General features: G+C 37.9%; 1 protein-coding gene across 3 annotated transcripts in view; it reads left to right on the forward strand.

Moving 5' to 3' along the window:
* Window positions 1–19,904, forward strand: part of Camta (Calmodulin-binding transcription activator) — a 283,414-nt gene extending 263,510 nt beyond the window's left edge. Inside the window, exons 13-24 of one of the 3 annotated variants that reach the window (XM_073990712.1) lie at window positions 1,076–1,181; window positions 1,245–1,354; window positions 4,570–4,689; window positions 4,885–5,012; window positions 5,361–5,495; window positions 12,381–12,448; window positions 12,513–12,888; window positions 12,953–13,373; window positions 13,447–13,521; window positions 14,299–14,326; window positions 14,447–14,560; window positions 19,699–19,904. In XM_073990712.1, coding sequence (XP_073846813.1) covers window positions 1,076–1,181; window positions 1,245–1,354; window positions 4,570–4,689; window positions 4,885–5,012; window positions 5,361–5,495; window positions 12,381–12,448; window positions 12,513–12,888; window positions 12,953–13,373; window positions 13,447–13,521; window positions 14,299–14,326; window positions 14,447–14,560; window positions 19,699–19,701 — 1,684 coding nt within the window. In that variant the 3' untranslated portion in view covers window positions 19,702–19,904. Of the gene's footprint in view, window positions 1–1,075; window positions 1,355–4,569; window positions 4,690–4,884; window positions 5,013–5,360; window positions 5,496–12,380; window positions 12,449–12,512; window positions 12,889–12,952; window positions 13,374–13,446; window positions 13,522–14,298; window positions 14,327–14,446; window positions 14,561–19,698 lie in introns of all 3 variants that reach the window. The other 2 variants (XM_073990711.1, XM_073990710.1) reach the window with 2 other exon arrangements.
* The last annotated feature ends 355 nt before the right edge of the window (window positions 19,905–20,259 follow it).

Below are 20,259 nucleotides of genomic sequence, written 5' to 3' on the forward strand. Positions count from 1 at the left end.
AAGGCCAAATTTTTTCCGAATCAGCAGATCCGTTCGAGAGCTATATTGCGCTCAAACCACTATGACTTTTTGCAACATTCAAGCTATTTTTCAGGAAGTATGGACTTGCCCCGGGTGCCACCGTGGTGCAATGGTATGCACGCCCGCCTTGCACGCAGAAGGTCGGGGGTTCGATTCCCCGGCCAGGCAAAATCAAACATTTTTCAACGGTGGCAAAATACCCCTCAGTAATGTTGGCGACATTTTCTGAGTATTTCAGCCTTGAAAAACTCCTCCATAAGTGGTGTCTTAAGACACGCCGTTCGGACTCGGCGATAAACAGTAGGTCCCATATCATTGAGCTAAATATGAATCGTATGGGATGTGATGGAATAATGTTTTGTTTTGGACTTGCCCCTGATGAAACTTGTACCGTTGTATGTGGGGCAGCGAATGCAAGTTGCTTCAACAAAAATTGAAGTGATTCGAGAGTAGGTCCTAAACTGAACTTTTGCGAAATTTTATGTGGGAGGTACCCGAAGGAGTGGACCGATTAAGTCCATATTGAAACCTAATCTAAGTCTGGTAGAAGTTTCACGATGTGCAAAGTATGGAGCAAATCGCTTACTGCCTTCAAGAGTTATCGTGCGCATAAAATTTCCAAACATTTTCGAACTTTTGTGGGGGAGGTACCGGAAGGATTGGACCGACATAACCCATCTTCGAACTTAAACTAAGTTTGGACAAAATATTACGAAAGCCAAATTTTGGACCGAATCGGTTGATCCGTTCGAGACTTATCGTGCGCTCCAGCCAGCCAGACATACGGACGGACATGGCTAAATCAACTCCAAATTGTCTGAAACGGATTTCGCCCAAACATACTTTGGGTCTAAAACCATTATTTTGATGAGGCACATTTTGCCCATATGAAAGTGTATATAACCTCATTAGCATAATTGCTGAGAGTATAAAAATGATATAAGGCGCAAAGAGGAGCTATGACACCTTTATTTTTTGACACCCCCTAATATTAATTGTATTTGTAAAACTACTTTCCTGATATGCTACATTATATGTGTCTTTTTCTTCTTAGACACAAATTGATCGTTTCGGAATTATATCGTTTGGAACATGAACGTCAAAGGAAACAAAGCAGAGGTTCTCTCAGCAGTTTATCCTTAAATCTGAATAAATATTCGGTAAGTTTAACTTTAAAGCATTTTCTTATGGGTTACCTTAAAAATCATGTTTTTCTATTTCAGCTGAGCAACGACGAGAGTGATGATAATCCGTCATTTACAGTATTTGATACAACAGATCCATCGCAACGTAGCCATGATGGTGTATTTTTAAGACCAGTAGCCGTGAGCAGGTATGTTCCCAACTTTTCGATGTCAGTATATTTTTGTTAGAATCAGAACAGAATTGAAGCTCTAGTTTTAAACGTCGTTTTCATGAGACCATTTCGCTTGAAGGCCATTGGTCCATTATGCTAATCCTGGAGCATACTATAGGGATTCACACAACTACGACTCTGGTTTGTCGTGGCAGCTGACGCCCCTAAGCTGCCATAGAGGGGGGATGTTCTCCGAGGAACATATTCACACGGTTGTTGTTTGTAGGATCTGCGACTGCATCCGTGTAAATGGTATTTAAACGGGCACGATATGCTTGTTGATCTAGAGGTTCTCTCTTGTAACGTTGGGCTCTCTTTCTAAATCAGAGTGAGGCAGAGAAAAGTTTTCGGTCTCTCTTGTGCTCTCAATGAGCATAAATTTGTTGTTGTTCACAACGTGTTAGCATCTACACAGGCTGTGAGCGATAACAAATTTACGCCCACTTAGAGCACATGGGCTCTCTTGTGAGTCACAATGCCTACCTTTGTTCTAAATCATGAAGATCCCTCCTGACATGTCTAGGTAGGGGGTCCTATCCACCATAGCATGGCTCTCGCGGTAACTTCCGAGCAAGTACTGCAACGAAAGCATGTCATTGTGTTGCTGTACTGTAATAATGATTGTTTTCTCATGAAGATGGTCCACTGGAGGCATGAAGAGGAACCCCAATGCAAGTCTCAGGTCGGCATTCTAAGAGATTTGAATATTTGTCCATCGCGTTGTACTTATATTAGCTGATCAAACTGGCGCTGTATAGCTTACCACAGACCGACCTATCGCGTTATATGTGGTCAACAAGGTTTCTTTATCTGCACCCCAATTGCTGCCGGCTAGGGACCTTGTTTCTGCATTTCAGTTTGTCGCAGATAGATGCGGCATGAGCGGTCGACGTGAACGTAGTGTCGAATGTGACCCCTAGAATTTTGGGGCAGTTTGTGGTCGGAATTCTGCTACCATCGACCACGACAATCAACTCTCTTCTATACTACGCCGTCCATGTGGTGAACAGAGTGGCCATAGATTCAGTGGCGGATATCTGCATATTCCTCGCATGGATACTGGTGGTAAGATCGTCTAAATAGGAGTTCAGTCTCTCACAGATGTCATCAGGGTAGGTACCTGACGCCAGGATTGTACAATCGTCCGCATAAGTTACGATCTCAATGCCGTCTGGAAGGGGCGGTATATAGGAGAGGTAGAGGTTAAACAGTTCCGGAGATATCACCCCACCTTGGGGAACTCCCTGTTTCACTCTACGGGGTTTGGACTTCTTATTCCTGAATTCCACGTACGACTGGCGTCCACACATACATATAATTTATTATCCAACGTTTCAGACCTGGCCGGAGGGTGGTCTGCTCATTGCCCTCAAACAGCGTGGAGTGCCTGACAGTATCAAAGGCTTTTGTCAAGTCAAGTGCCACCATCACCGTTCTATTACACGGCCTATCCTGGTTGAATCCTCGACAAATATATGTGGAGATTGTGTGCAGCGCTGTTGTCGTGCTGTGCTGCTTACGGAATCCATGCTGATGATCGGCAACTGGATAACTATTTCCGACGTTGTGGAGCGTAAAGCCTCAAGAGTCTTTGCTACGGGTGACAAAATCGAAATTGGTCTGTACAGTTCACCTTTGCTAGCATCCTTGCCTGGTTTTAGTAGGCTGACCACCCTGCCAATTTTCCAAACTTCGGGAGCGATGTGGGTGGGTAGCAACAGGTTGAGAACTTTGGTTAGATTCTCTACTCCCGGCTCATCCAGTTGTTCCAGCATTACCATGGAGATTCCATTAGGGCCCAACGCTTTGGATAATTTAGAGTTCCTGATGGCATTCGCAACATCATCCATGGGAAACTGTTGTGGTTCATCTTCGGCAGGATGCGTAGTAGTACTCTTCTCTTTGCCCTGCCACTCCCAGGGTGCTCGACAAACAGTCGATTGAAGTAACTTCCGCACCTCTTCTTGTCAGTCATCGTAACGTCGCCAAACGTGATTGAGGTCCTATCTTCCCTCCTTCCGGGGTTTGAGAGTGAATTAACCGTTGCCCACAATTCACTTAAACCAGCACCAATATTGCAACTCCTCAGATGATTTAACCACTTGTTCCGCTTATGCTCGCCGACCAGCCTGTTAACTTCCAGTGTCAGCTCCATGACTCTGGGGTCACTTTGGTTGGCTCGAAGAAGCTCATCACGCTCATTTGCTGATCCCGTCACCTATGCTGGGATGTGTGGTCTTAATTCGGGTATTCGACCAGCAGGTATATGGCGAGCGGCTGCAGCAGTGATGATGTCTCAGAACGCTACCCGAACATCAGAAGGATTTGGCATTTCTCTGAAGTGGTGATTAGTGAACTTTCTGAAACTCGGCCAATCAGCTTTCCCATGATTGATGAAAGTGCGGCGTTCAGAGGTGATGAAGTCTGATAGCCTGCTGATGTAGATAATTATAAGATGGTCTGATCCAATAGAAATGACGGGTTGCCAGGTGACGTCATTTGTCAGACCAAGTGTCGGGCGAACTGTGACACTCTCCGTCACAGTTCGCCGCTCCGTAGAGCTATCAATCTTCTCAGACAGCACAATACCTCTCTGGTCATTTCCGAGGACCGAATGCCACAACTCATTATGCGCATTAAATGACCTAACAAAACCGGTCTAATATTATGCTTGTAACCTGAAATACACCTATTTATCGGCGGGATGTATGCGTTCTGCAGCTCTACCTCGACAGTTCCACACCTAATTGCTACCCCCATACATTCCATATACGGGTCATTAGAGCCAAGCTCTATCGATTTAGGTCTGTATTGAACAGACTGGTGTAATTGGAAGGCTACTTTCCCCACCTCCACTTCTGGTGCGATCCTTCCTCAGTACATTGTAACCATCACAACGCTGTAAGCTGCAGTTGCTGTTGAGCTTGGTTTCCTGCACCGCCGAGAGCATGATATTCTTCCGACCCATGAAATCCACTGCACCATTGCAATTAAATTGCAAAAAAAAATGCATTCTCATTATCACTGACTATAACTGATAAATTACAATCAGTAGAACCTATTCTTCATGATGATGAACTGATCGCAAGGACTCAGGTCTACACTACGAGTTTTTTCCTCAAAGAATTTTTCGTTAATTTGTCTTATTTTACCAAAGGGTTTAGCAATTAATACAACTTTTTTCGTTCTAGCAATCAAAGTCCCCCAAACAGTAGCCGTTTTTCGAAACGCTCTTCCATAGATAGTGGCATTAGCATGGATATCAGAAGTAAACCAGTTAAAAGTTTTAAAGATTTAACACGTTTACATAGGTAAGTTAATATAAATATAATCTAATTTCAGCTTCTTTTTGAAAAAAAAAATACCATTCGAATCCGAAAATTCTTGCCAAAACAGCCTATTCGATTTAATTTGTAAAGTAGCCGCCGTTAACCTCTGTTTCCCATTGGGGAAGTGATGTACTTATCTTATATTCACACAATTTCAACCGCTTTCTTCAATTTCAGTTTGGATGCACATGACAATTACGGCAGTAGTGGTGGCAACATGGAATCTCCTCTCGATTCAATTACAACACCAGCAAATACAACGAATTCTTTACTCTCGCCATTAAGGAAAATGGACTTTGCCTTATGTAAGTATCAAAAATACACTCAGCGCTCTCACTACCAAAGAAACGAAAATCATTTTTCCAGAAACGTTTTTCCTACTTTCACAAATTACATTACAAAAATTCAGATGCATAATCTTCTTCTTATACAAAAAAAAAAAAAGAAACATTTCTTTATTTTATTTGTTAAAACAAATAAAATTATTTTAATAATTTATTTCAGTTTTAATATTATTTTTTATTAATAATTTTATGTTTTTCTTTTTTTTAATTTTATACGAACCTAAAACCAACTGACATATCAAAATATATTTGCAAAATTATTTTTGATTAAAATGTTAATTTTTAAATAATTAAACCAAAACAAATTAGGCGAAGTATCAACTGGTGATGCAAGTCCTTTGCCAGACAAAAGTAACGATGATGATGATACATCAACGATTGATAACGAAGATTGTTGCAACGATGTTGTTGCAATGCCAAATAAAAATATCGATGCCGTTGTAGGTCAGTTAAATCTGTTATTTGTTATTATCAACAAACAAATTAATTATAAAAGCAAACAAACAAAAACTAATTGCCAAAGTCCAAACAAAAAAAAGAAAATTGTTGTGTGATATTATGTTTAATTTCATATTTGTTTTATTATAAGTTATGCGTACATATATATTATACAGTGGAACCTCTCACAAGGGGCCATATGGAACATGTTGTGGTTTTCTAATAAACAAATTTTTCATTAACCTAAAAAAGGCTATTATTATTTTGTTTAATTAATTTGGTATCTCCATCTTAAAAATCCAATCTTTAAGATACTCACCATGTTCCCTGTTGAGAGGTTTTACTGTATTTCATGTTTTCTCTAATTCATAATGTATTTCATAACAGCATTCGCACTATACATTTTTCATTGATTACAAATCGTATTCGAGTTTGTCTACTCTAATGCATACTAACTGAGCTATAACTAACCATTCATGTCATATCACATAATAATCCTTAAACACACTAAATATACATATGTATATTGAATAATAACAATATATGTATTTGATGTCTAATAATGTTGTAAAATTTATAATAACCCTACTCTGACCAAACATCCTACTATTAACCTAATCATATTATAATACATAATTATTATTCGTGTCTATATTAGTCTAATATTAACTGATATTTCTATACATACTTGGTGTAATATGGTTGGCGTATGTGTTTATATATGTATGTGTGTATATATTTAGATGTGCGTACTTAATTTACATACTTGTATCATTTTGTAAATGAATATATTAAAAATTATGTAAAGGTTGGGGATGTTGATATAGAAAGGTTTGTTGTTGTTAGTAGGACATGGGTGTGTGTACTGCTTTATCTGGCTCTGGTTCAATCTTTAGTTCTAGGAATGTTGCTTCGACCACAATGATGATTGAATTTGTTGAGTAGATTTGGCTTTGCAATTAAAATGAGTTGCGGAATAAAAGCATTGACGACTGAATCATGTGGAGAAAAAGCTACCCTAGTAATCTTGGCCTGTAGAGCGTTTTCCTGAAAATTCGCCTTTGGCCCCCATACAATGTACTATGGAAGTAAAGATCGGTAATTTTTTGTAGAAATCGTTTTTTAGTCACAACAATGAACTGGTAAAGTTTTTTTATTTATTGGACCATTAATAAGGCCTTTCGTGAAAATTCACCTTTGGTCCCATACAAATTACTATGGAAACAAAGATCGCTCGGGTGGCACGGGTTAACGTTAACCGATCGCCATTAAATATCATTTATAAGATTTTTGGATCGAATGGAAAAAAATTAAGGGGTAGTCGTTTCATAAAATCAAATTTGTCGTTTTTTGGCCGCCCCAGTGTATATCCATTTAGGTAATAATGTCAAATCCGACATAATGCTCCAGTGCAAACGGCATAAAAAACCATAAAGAACCAGTAAGGAAAGGATCAAAGTCGGGCGGGTCGACTATATGATACCCTGCACCACTGTGAATATGTAAAACATAAATCGGAGCTATATCCAGATTAACCGATTTTGATATAATTTGGCACATTTATTTCTAGACTGAATTCAGTCACACATTCAAAATTTCATCGAAATCGGAAATATATAGCGTGTTTGGTACAGAAAATGCGTGAAATCGGCCGAAAATATATATGGGAGCTATATCCAAATCTGAACCGATTTTTATATAATTTGGCACACTTATTTCTAGAGCGAATTCAGTCAAACAATCCAAATTTCATCAAAATCGGACGTATATAGCGTGTTTGTTGCAGCAAATTCGTGAAATCGGGCGAACATATTTATGGGAGCTATATCCAAACCTGAACCGATTTCGATATAATTTGGCACATTTATTTCTAGATCGAAGTCAGTGACACATTCCAATTTTCATTGAAATCGGACATATATAGCGTGTGTGGTACAGAAAATGCGTGAAATCGGCCGAAAATATATATGGGAGCTATATCCAAATCTGAACCGGTTTCTAAATAATTTGGTACACTTATTTCTAGACCGAATTCAGTCAAACATTTCAAATTTCATCAAAATCGGACATATATAGCGTGTTTGGTGCAGCAAATTCGTGAAATCGGGCGAACATATATATCGGAGCTATATCCAAATCTGAACCGATTTTCACCAAAAGCAATAGCGTTCTTCCTATGGCTAAAAAAGTTGTAGTCCCCAATTTTCAGCTGAATCGGACAAAAAATGCGACCTGTACCTTGCGTGACTATCCTATCTGCAGCATCTGCAATTCCTCCTAGTAGTTCTAAGGCTTTCATTACTACAAAATCTTCTGCCTGAAAAGCACTGATGTTGACGTTAAGTTGGTACGAGTTCAGTTCTTTACAATACACATCAGATCCTACGCCTTCTTCCATCTTCGACCCATCGGTGAAAATGGCTAGGCTATTGGAAAGTGGTCTGTCCTGCTCCCCTTCGCTCCAATCAGGGATTATTACATCCGCTATGTCAAAGTTCAGGATTGGCGAAATGTAGTCAGTTTCAGCTCCCTGGCACTTAGCCATAACTGGCTACATATCCAAGGTAGAACGCTAGCATGTCCAAAACGTGAACAAAGAAACTGATTAAGCCCCAAGGCACATCGGGATGCTTGATACTGTATTAGAATATCCAGAGGGTGGATGTTCAATATGGCATTCAGAGATGCCTGAGGGGTGTTTTTTTTTTTGCTGCTACAGTAATGAGAACTGATGCAACTCGTTGCACAGTAGCTTTCCTGGACAGGTGAAAATTATTGCTTAGGGCCTGCCACCAGACGAGGCAGCCATAGGTGAAGTTGGGGCAGACCACTGTCCTGTACAGCCAGTGTATTACATGCCATCTGAGGTCATAACTTTTGCCTATGGAGTTCTTACAAGAATAAAGTGCAATAAGGTTCTTCTTATTGCGCTCCTCAGTGTTCCTCTTCCTTTTTAACCGATGTTCAAGGATCACTCCCAGGTATTTCGCATCTGTAAAGACATGACACCATCCGACCAAGGAGATTTATATGGTTGAAAAGCGCCCAAGAAACCCTTGAATTACTTATTTTCCTATCAACAACGACCCACTCGTTAGGAGTGTAGATTCCATTCGTATCTACACTACACTACGATAAAATTAGCATCATTTCATCCCGGAAAGTGGATCTTTGCCATTAGGTCTAGAGTCTTTAGAGTTTGTTTTGTCACTTCGTTTGATAATCCCAATAGGTCCTTTAAGATCACCCTACGAAATCTAGCCGCTGCGTTGACTCCCTCTATTGCCTCGTTAAAGTTAATCCAAGAATTCCTCCTACCTTTTCTTGCCCCGCTTTTATACTTATTGAAACTATTCTTGTATAGGTACCAATCCGTACTAAGTTTGGTCCAGTTTAGTCCTTCTTCTGGCTTTTCTTAGGTTTGCCAGATCTTTATTCCACCAAACTGGCCGAGCTCTCCTTCATGGATTAGTTATTGGGAAAAACTTCTTATAGCAATACCGGAGAACATTTGTGAGATTTTCAACTTGACTATCAACTTCCCTCTCCGTGTGAAGTTCTGGAATTTTACACAGTCCTGATGAAGCTAGATACCTGAATTCCTCCCACTTTTTATCCTGGGTACCTATGATGCGGTTGCCTTTTACTGTAAAGTGTATCGCCCTATGATCCGAAAAGGAGCAAGGAGAATGGAGGGTATCGCCATTCTGTTATAGATGAGTTCCCTATATTTATAAGAGTGAAGTCTATTACCTCTCCTCCCTTATTCTATTTTGGAAAGTGGCCATATTTCCCCTATTGCATACTCGTAGATTACACAGTGGAACAAAATGGAGCTCAAAGTTTGCCGATGAAAGCCATTTGTGAGTACATACAGAACCCCGAAGGACAGATCCGCCGTGAGTCGAACTCCTGAGTCATAATTCAAAAGTTCGACTTACGGCGGATCTTTCGTTTCGTTTCTATATATACTCAATATTATCTCTGAACCTCAAAAGGAATTGTTCACCACAAGGCCTAGATCATATTTTTTTCGCGTAGTGGCAAGTATCCTCCTATGCGTCTCAACAATACGGGTTTCCTGTTCCAGCACCATAACCGCGTAATAGTATGACGCATATTAATCGTATCTGATTGACAATTTTAATAGCTATTACGGTTAATCATTTCATAAAAACCGAATAAACATTAAGTTTTAGTATCAAAATAAGCGGTTCCAAAATTCGGATATCCGGAGCTGTATTCCAAAAAATAATGATAATAACGTGCTCGGAGAAGCTTCGGGCAAAAGTGAAAAAGGACCGCTTAAACAAGATGGTATCGATTTCATGTCTTTATGAACCGTACCAAAAATCTTCCGAGCAACATTTTTGCAGAGCATTCCCAAGCTGTAAAATGTCATCTTGTGGTACCTTTATTGCGGTTCTTGAAAAGGATATTGAAGGAAGCGACTTAGAAGGTCGAAATGCTCTGCGAAGAAATCCTCATTTGATTTGACTGAAGACATGCCATCTTAAAAATAAGCTTAAGCAACAGCGAACAAAGATATAGCGCTGGTTCCAGACGGCTCATAGAGTCTCCAACAAAATATTCATCACGCCATGACTCAGAAGTTCGACTCACGGCGGATCTGACCTTCGGGGTTCTGTATGTACTCACCAAGGGCTTTCATCTCCAAAAGGAATTTTCCACCGCCCAAAATTTCAGTTCACAGTATTACTGATTAAAATGAAATCGAATATGGACTCACCTCTACCATTAGTGTAACTCACCTCTACTATTAGTGTCACTAGTTTGTGCACCAACTGAGTTGGTGGGTCGGATACTTCATACGGCATGTAGACCGAGGCTATTAAAGAATATTATAATGTATTCTTAAAGAAGGCCACTTGCTCTTCTGAAGACCCTGAATATAATCCATTTTCACCTTTAGGTCCCACACGCCGATGGGTTGAAACCACACTGTTAAGTATGTCTTCCCAAGTCTTTGCGTCTACGTTTATGCTCTGTTTGTTTCCTTCTATCTGACGACCATGTACTAATTTTTAAGCAGATCCACCTTCTGAAGTTTTCAGAGAACAACCACTGAGCCAACCAAGGAGATTAAATCACAATTTTATTGTGGCTTTTACAGGCTTTGAGAGTAGATGGTGCACCCGACCTTACCCGTCCTTCAGTGAATATCAAAAGCTATGTTCCTTTACTTACCTGAGGTTACCATTTTTAACCTGCAAAGCGTTCCTTAACCCCGAAAAGTGGCAAAACTGGAAGCAATTTTTAAGAGAGTGAGAGTGGAGAGAGTGAAAATGGCTTTCTCTTCTACCACAGGCTACCAGCAAAATTTCTGCAGGTAAAAAATGGCAGATCTGATTTTTCGACTTTTGTTTGACGATTATTTCACAACGAAAAAGAAAGTGGACGAAAAACAAGAAAAAGTCGAACGCTGACAAAACTAAATTAAAAACTGTGAAATAAAAGACGAAAATTGATTTTTTTATGTTTCTTTTTGTCATTGCTGCCAGATCTACCATTTTTCTGTTCCTTTACTTTTCTGGTAAAAATGTTTATGAGAGAGCAATTTTGACACTTTTCTCTTTTACCACCCTTACCATTAAAAAAGGAAAGGAACAAAGCTAAAGTGAGAGGAAATCTGTAGATCTTTGCAGATTACTTTTGGGCCGGAATAACTTGAGGTTAATCTCTCGTAAGGAAGTGCATGTACTCGCATTTCCCTAAACCCACCAGCTAATCAATAATTGAGGTATATTCGATTTTTATTCTTGACGTGTGTTAATGGTAGGATATTAGAATCGCTTAAGATATTAAAGGGTGGATAAGTGCTGGCCTTACACATGTAAAAGCCAATTACGACCGTTGATGTATAATGCTGAAAATATGGTCTCGGTATATCAAAAAATCATTCTAACCACGAAGGAGATCTCAACATTTGATTCATTGACTATGAGTAGAATAATTATCTAAATTTTACCTTGCTGGCTTATCCATGATGCCATTGAGAATTTTACTCAATTTACCACCATTTTACAGATTGCATATCGAGTAAAATATCTTAGATGCTGATAGCTTGCAAATATTTTGTTCTGGTGGTTTTTGGGAAAGCTGAAAAGTGGGCATTATTCCATTTACATGAGATTACTCGATACTAAAAGGGTTCATTTTTCCCAAAAAACTAACATTTCAAAAACTGAAAAGTCTATTGAAAATTCTCTTCGCCGGGATGAAATCATATTGGTATCGTACCAGTAAATTGTGTAAACATTACTCTCTATAATAGAGAGTAATAATGAAGTTAAGCCAATGAGAGAATACTCCAGGCTTAAAGCAATCATATCTTAGATTAAGATGAAAATATATCCTCTAGCATATTTGTGGCCACAGAGTTGACGTGACTTCTTCTTGGTTAAGAATCCATTCATTCTTATATGTTTTTAAATATGAAACATCTTTTGAACACAATGTAATTATCATTTCAATCACATCGTCTGTTCCTTTACTTTTGAAGATTGTAAAACCGGCAGAAGTAGTAAGTGTTGTAAACTGCCCCCATATGAATTATATAGCGTCTGAGGTAAAGGAACGCTTTTCGAGTAAAAAGTGGTAAAACTTTAAAATTCTTGCACGTAAAGGAACAGGACTACAAATTAACATTCGTTGAAATAAGCTTGATTTGTTATTGTAAATACATCTTCATAGCGCATTAAACATAACTTTAAATTGTTGTCTAACATTTGATGTAGTTTTCATGTTGTATATTTCGATGTGTGTGTGCGTGTCTGTCTGTAATTTATTGTTGATGTTGATTAATTGTTACAATTTCTAATTACCATCAAAGTCTAAAACATTTTTCGTACTTCTTTTAAATAATTGCAGGGGATTCAGATGCCAAAGTGTTAACACTCGCTGAACATATCATAGCTGCTATGCCAGAACGTATTAAAGTAAGGGAGACCCAATTTGTGGAAACTCTTGAAACTAATTTTGATATTTTGTTATTTTTTTCAGAATGAGGCTGATGAAATGATGGTTTTGGGTAGTCCCATGACAGAACCTTTAAACTCGGAATCATCGGGTTTAAATGACAGTTTTATGGATCCCCTTTTGGATTCTTTGCCCAATGCCCATTTCGATAATGAATTTAATTTTGACTTCAATGATCACACATATCGTTATCATGAAGTTAGTACACCCTGCTCTAGTCTAAGTCCTGCAAGTTCAGGACCATTACAATCACCGGCCAGTTATTCGATATTGGGCCATGATCCATCGGTTAGTTCACCTAGTCCACCACCGTCAACGAAACAATTGACCGAATTTCTGCATGCCTCAAGTAATTCACAGTATCCCTTTGAGGCTGATTTTAGTAAATTAACATTAACAGGTAAGTTAATAAAAAAACATAATTACAAGAGGTCGTGACTACTAATAATATTACTTTTCTACAGATACCGAACAACGAGAACTTTATGAGGCTGCCAAATGCATACAAAAGGCTTATCGTTCATATAAGGGACGTCAAAAGCTCGAAGAACAAAACAAGGAACGTACCGCCGCCATTGTCATACAAAACTATTATCGACGCTATAAACAATTTGCCTATTATCGTCAAATGACAAATGCCGCATTAGTTATCCAGCATGGCTATCGTTCGTATTGCCGCAATAAACGTTTTAAGAAATCTCAAAACACCTCCAGTCTAATGGCTTCGGGAGGTTCAGCTTTACACAATAGTGACAGTCAGGATAGCACGAATTCTCAATGTTTGTCTAGCTTTTTCGATAATTTCACCAAACAGGAGCAGAATGCCGATAGTTCACCACAATCGTGTAGTACCCCAAAGGAGACAAGTCCATCGGGGCCATTGAAGTAAGTGGATATTATAAGTATGTTTGGAGCATTTGTAATTTAATGTTGTCATTTTTTTTTTGTGTGTTTGTAGACGTACTTATTCACAATCAACACAAAATCAAGCTGCCAGAAAAATTCAACAGTTCATGCGACAATCACGCATTAAGTGAGTATTGTATTCATGAATTAATATTTAACCTTAAGTAGAGGTAGTATGATAGGTTATTTTTAAGGTTGTTGACTATTATTTGTAAACTAATTCTGTTTACACCATGTTTAGATAAAGGATTTTGCCGGTTTAACCTTCTTTATGAGGATTTATTTGATGTATTCACAATGGAATAGACATTTCAAATGCAGAGGATTTATTAAATCTGGTTATATGTTAACGTACTATTTATTAATCAAGTTTTTTTATGTGGGAGGTAGTTAAATTTTATTAGCTTTCGCAAAAGGACGAGAAGACTATATTTTCGAACTTCTCAACAGATACTCATGAGTACTCTTTGGGAAAGAGACTGAAATTAGTATTAGCTCTGTCCATAGGTCGAAATCATATATTTCTGAAAATATTTTATTTCAGTAAAATCCAAAACAAAGATCTCTCCTGGACTACAAATTCAAAAAATCATAAATTCCAAAAGTGTTAAAAAAAACATCTGCTAAATGTCACAACTTAGATAATTACTTCATTTTGGATAGATAGACAATTAGATCAATAAATTTGAACGTGCATAATTGACCATTTTCTGTTCTTTCTAAATTCCTAGTTCTTGCACACGAGGAAAAAATCAAAGAAATTCAATTAACATGTTAGATATTCTGAAACAATATTCAGTAAAAGTTAGGTCCGATCTGTATAAAATAAAAAAACTTGCACTTTAAACGAACATTTAAATAAACATAACTAAAATTTATAAATATCATACAATTCCATGCACAGCATATGGGATGGAAATTTAACAACTCTGGTAAGATTCTGCAAAAGGTTTTATGACAAGTTCCATCATTTGATTTTCAGTTTTATATTAAAACAACAACTATGAAATTTTAACTCACAATTTTTTTCTTGTTTTTTGTTTCTTATTTAGACTTCAGAGAGAACGAGCCGAAAAAGAGAAGCTGGTGCACCAACGCAGGGCGGAATACCTTCAAAACTTGCAGTATCAAGGACAACAGGAAATTGCCTGCCCAATCGAAAAGAGGTAAGTTTAATTAGGTTTTTATTATTTGCTTTAAACACTCAAAACTGTTTGGAGATTACCAAATATTGATCTCATAAATATCCTCTTATTGTGGGTATTTGTTATACCCTGAATGCCATCCAAGCTTGCGTTGACAATACATGGAACAAAACCTGATTTGTCACACGCTCCTTCCACAAACTGCCGGTATATGGAAATGAAGTCGAGAGTGATTTAATTTCAGAGTGAGATCCGGACTTTTTCGCTTACATTGATGCAGTGGCTCAATTTCGTAGTCAGAATATAAAAAAACCGATGATGGACAAAGAGCTGCTCCAGTTATTTAACCCACAATTGGTTTATGAGAGAGATCAAACGATACAACAGTGCGCTAAATCAGCATGTCAGACAAAATAATTGTCCAATGGGCGTTATGTCAGGTCGTCGAAATTCCCATATAAAAAGGAGAAGAGACTATGCTAAATTATGTTAACGGGCTGAAAACCCTAAAGCAGCATGACATTCTCTCCTTGATCTTCGGGAGGGAGAGTTTTATCATCCGTTATGTGGCTTCTTGTGAAGAATAAAATTCTTGTGAGGTCTTCTGTAAGAAGATCATGAGGTCCTCTATAAGGAAAACCCTGAGAACTATGAGGTCTTCTATAAGAAGACCATAAAGAATTCTATTAGAAGACCAGAAAGTCTTCTATAAGAAGACCAGAAAGTCTACTATAAGAAGACCAGAAAGACTTCTATAAGAAGACCATTAGGTCTTCTATAAGTAAACCATGAGGTCTTATATAGGAAGACCAAGAAGAGGTCTTTTCTAAGAATACAGTGAGGTCTTTAATAAGAAGACCGTGAAGTCATTAATAAGAAGACCAAGAGGTCTTCTATTGGAAATCCATGAGGTTCTCTATAAGAAGACCTTGAAACCTTTTATAGGAAGGGTCCTATTTAAGAAGAATATATAGTACTCTATAGGACAACCTTGAGGCTTTCTTCTATAAGAAGTCCGTGCGGTGTTCTATAAGAAGGCCACAAGGTTTTCTATAAGAAGACCATGAGGTCCTCTATAAGGAAAACCTTGAGATCGTCTATAGGAAGATAATGCGGTCTTCTATAAGAAGACCATGTGGTCTTCTATAAGAAAACCATGAGGTCCTCTATAAGGAAAACACTGAGATCTAAAAGGTGATCCATTAAGAAGTTCCTACTTTCTTTGAAGAAAAAACAAAAACACAGAAAAATCAAATTGAATGGGGAATTTATATTATCATTTGAAAGAACATTCGATGGCATTTGTTTTTTGCAGATTATGTCTAACAAATAATGGCCGAGGCTACGTCTCAGACAGTCCATCCCTTGAGTCCAATTTTCAATGACTCGTTCAAGCTTTTCGACTGGTAACTGACGAATGGCACGTCTGATGTTTTCCCCCCAAGATCGGAATCGAAGCGGCTTTATCCGCACACAATTTTGACTTTACATATTCTCACAGGAAAAAGTCTAACGGAGTGATATGAGACGATCTTGGTGTCCAATCGACTGGTTCAAAACGTGCTCACCGAAGTGTTCTTTCAATAAATCCATTCATTCATGCGATGTGTGGGAAGTGGCGCCGTTTTGTTGAAACCAAATGTCGCCGAGATTAAGACCTTCAATTTCAGACATCAAATAGTCGGTTATAACTGCGCAATAACAGTCGCCATTGACGATGAAGTCCTAACCGGCATCATTTTGAAGAAATAGGGTCCGTAGATTCCTCCGACCCACAAACCGTTATTTTTTCTGGATGACGTGGCAGCTCTTGAATCTTTTAAGTTGCTCTTCTTCCTAAATGTGACAATTTTGCTTCTTTACATACCTATAAAGCCAGAAATGTGCCTCATCACTGAACAAAATTAGGCTCAAAACACACTTCCCACATAACGCGAATTTTCGTAATAAAGTTTAACGATTTGTAAACGTTGTAGAGGCGTAAGCTTTTCCATGATAAAATGCCAAACAGTACTAAACAAAAAAAAAATGAACAAGCGACACGATTCACGCGTGATCTGTTAAAAAAGGCTGTTGAAAAGTACCTCTTGTTGGATCACCCATTATAAGTAGAAAGTTCTATAAGTTCCATAAGGAGAGTATGAGGTCTTCTATAAGAAGTCCATGAGGTCACCTATAAGATGACCATGAGGTCTTCTTCAATATAAGATGACCATTAAGAAAAATATCCTTGAGACCTTCTATAAGAAGGCCGTTGGATCCTTTATAAGATGACCATGAGGTCTTCTATATGATGTCAATGAGGTCCTCTATAGGAAGACCTTGAAGTCTTCTATTGGAAGACCTTGAAATCTTTTAAGGCCTTCTTTAAGAATATAAGATCCCCTATATGAAAACCTTGAGACCTTCTATGAGAAAACCATGAGGTCACCTATAAGAAGACCATGAGGTTTTCTATAAGATGTCCATAAGGTATTCAATAAGAAGATCATGAGGTCTTCTATAAGACAAAATTGAATATTATTTAAACAGATACCGTCACTGGTCCCATTCCCATGATCGTGCGAATACTGTCCTCAGAGTATATCCATCACATAGAGCAGCAGAAGAATACAAGACTGTATAGAGTTGGCTCAACTCAATTCCTATTAGTCATGGAAGTTCAATCAAATCATTATGCCTGAAGTCGGACTAAAATTACTTTTTCTGACTCGCAACCAGCCAAGATTGTCAGATTAGTAGATTTTGAAATTGCAACAATTGTCTCATAGATCTGAGAGAGATCTTTCAATATTCGTTAGTTGATTTTTTATACGCGCAGCCTTTAGTCTAAGAGGTTATATACACTTTGATACGGACGAAATCCGAAATAATGGACGAAATCCGTTTTAGACAATTTGAAGTCGATTTTGTCCTGCCCGCCCGACTGTCTATTAACCTGTCTGATAATTGTCGAACACATTAACCGATTTGTTCCAAACTTTGTCACTCGTAATATTTTGTCCAATTGAGTTAGAGGATGGTACATATTGGCCCACTACTTCCGGAATTTCCCGCAACAAAATTTTAAATATTTCGCTAACCATCGATGGGACACAGCTGACGTAATAATCCCAAATAGGAATGAATGTGCACTAGGCCGGGGCGATTTGTATGGATTTCTTGGCCCCTTCCCGTTTCCGATTCCAGGGATTTTACTGAGCAAAAAAGTCCACTAGACCACATGTCTACGGTGAAAATCGAGCATCCCGATTTTTATACATGTTTTTTGGATATTTTGGCATATAACAGCCAAACCGTTGAGATTTTCTATCCAACACTAAGAAAAAAATGTTAGTCATGACAATAATTAAGAACTTCATAGTACATCGCAAAAACATTGGACCGCTCCTTCAGGTAGTTTTGGTCTTGTGGATAAAAAACTTCAAGTCAAAATCAGGAGACTCGATTTTTATCGTAGACATATGGTCTAGTGGACTTTTTTGCTCAGTACAATCCCAGAAATCAGAAACGCGAAGGGCCTAATATGGTGATCAAATCGACTTACCCAAATCGACACTGATAGGTCGAAGATAGAAGAAAGCACCGTCTTGTATTGTTAAGAACTGTTCAGCAGGCGCTCGTATAAACTTAACAAACTAAAGGGCACTGTAAAGTTAAGGGAAATGAGACAGTTGATTAACTAACAGCAGCTTTGTTTCAAGTCACCGCTTTGTTTTTTTCACGACAAACTTAAAATATTCTATGTAGAGAAAACCGTAACGATCTAGTCGAACGGATCTGGATCATTGGTATCGAAGTTAATCTGGCCGTTAATCTGGCCGTCAATCTCAGAACCTTGAACTGCATCCCTTCACATACTTCGCAAATCAGAGATCAGAATTGCTGTAGGGTTCATAACTGGTCATTGCTGCATAAGATGTATGACAAGCAAGTGGTAGGACAGCAACATTGAATACTCCAGTCGATGTGAAAGTGACTGAAACAATCGAGGACTCTCTGTCGGTGTTCTAGACTTACAATCACACTGTTTGGTGCTCATGAGATTGCGTCTCCCCTATACCTCTCTATTCCATAGAACCTGCGGCCCTGCTAAGTTGTTGCAGGAGTTTTAAGCGGCAATGGGGCGGGTAATTGTAGACTAAAAGTTCAACTAATCTCTTCTTCTAAACCCTCTGTTATATATACACTCCTCCTCCTTTTCGTACATCTTTAATTTTTTTTCCAACGTACTCTATATGTCAGGAAGGCTTATATCGGACAATACCTTCGGGTACCTTCTCACAAAAGTTCAACATTTTCGCCTCAATGCAACTTATATGCTATTGGAGGATCGTTTTGATTTTTTTGTGCAAGTCCATGCTTCGTGACATAATGGTCCAAAAGTTCTAAAAATCCTATGGAGAGCAAGTGAAATATTCATCGAAGGTAGTACTTGTGACACTGATTACAACGATATATTTTTTGGGCAAGTCCATTCTTCCTTGCATTATGACGGTGTCCAACACTTTACCAGATTACATTTTTTTTTGCAATTTTTTGCAATATAGGTCCCGAAGTGTCTCAAGTGTCTCCTTCTTAAACTTGTCGCGCTAAAGTTTTTGATAGTTTCGTGGTCTTTGTTATAATGGTAAAACTTTATTCTCCATACATCATTGGATAACGGCATGAATGTTCAAAAAATCAAGCCCAAGTGATTTTCTTGAAAAAAAAAAAAAAATAAAATGAATCATGTATTTTTTGTATATACTGCGTTGATTCGGTCTGTCAGTAGAATAATTAGGTGCGCAGACGTCCACAAATTTACGCTGGAATCTGCCATAACTTATTTTATCACCTACGGAAATGTTATTTAATTTACTCTGTTCATAGTAGACTTAGGTCCACCACTCATGTCATTGTTTTTGTACAGTCTTAAATTGATGGTATTTAACTGTTGACCGACTGATTCTCTTTAACTTGTTTAGTCTAGTATTCCACAACTGCAGCTCATTTTCGGCTGCAGTTTCGAATGTCAAAGCTTGGCATGAGCGAGAGCTGCCGTGTTATCTTTCTTCATCAACTCTTTCTTTACATTCGCAGGAAAAACAAACTCAAGATGAGAGATTATTTTGTATAACCATTTATAATAAATTCAATTTTTCTCCTCTTTCTTGCAGTGATACTACAGAACATCACACTGACTCCAACATCACAGAGCTTGTCAATAATGACATAACCAACAACAACAATCATCAATGAAAAGGAAACTAATATTTGTAGTGTAAATTACCAAAACAACAAAAAAAACCCCCTTCAACGGATCCTTAATTATCTAAGAGAACTAGAAAAATAAACACCTCCCACACTTACTGGAAACCCCAAAGAGGAAACTCTAAAAAAACCTTAAACAATGTCCACATACACTTAACATTTTACTTAAAGTACTAAAAAAACTCCACTAAAACAAACTACATCCTTCCTTATTCCAAAAACAAAAAATCTTAATAAACGACGTAAATCAAAACGTTGTTTTTGGCAAAATGAATTTTCAGAATTTTACTGAGATCTTTTCAAAAAATAAAGCTTTACTTCAATGAGTGAAACTATATAACTATTATATAATTATTATTACTATTTAATATTTAAAAAAAGTAAATAAAAATATATTACAAAAAACTGCTCTTAACTATTATTAAAAAAAAATAATAAATATTATTATTACTGTTACTGAAAGAAAA

This window comes from Musca autumnalis, unplaced genomic scaffold, assembly GCF_047663935.1.
Source record: "Musca autumnalis isolate F117 unplaced genomic scaffold, ASM4766393v1 scaffold_5, whole genome shotgun sequence".
Classification (NCBI taxonomy): Eukaryota; Metazoa; Arthropoda; class Insecta; order Diptera; family Muscidae; genus Musca; species Musca autumnalis.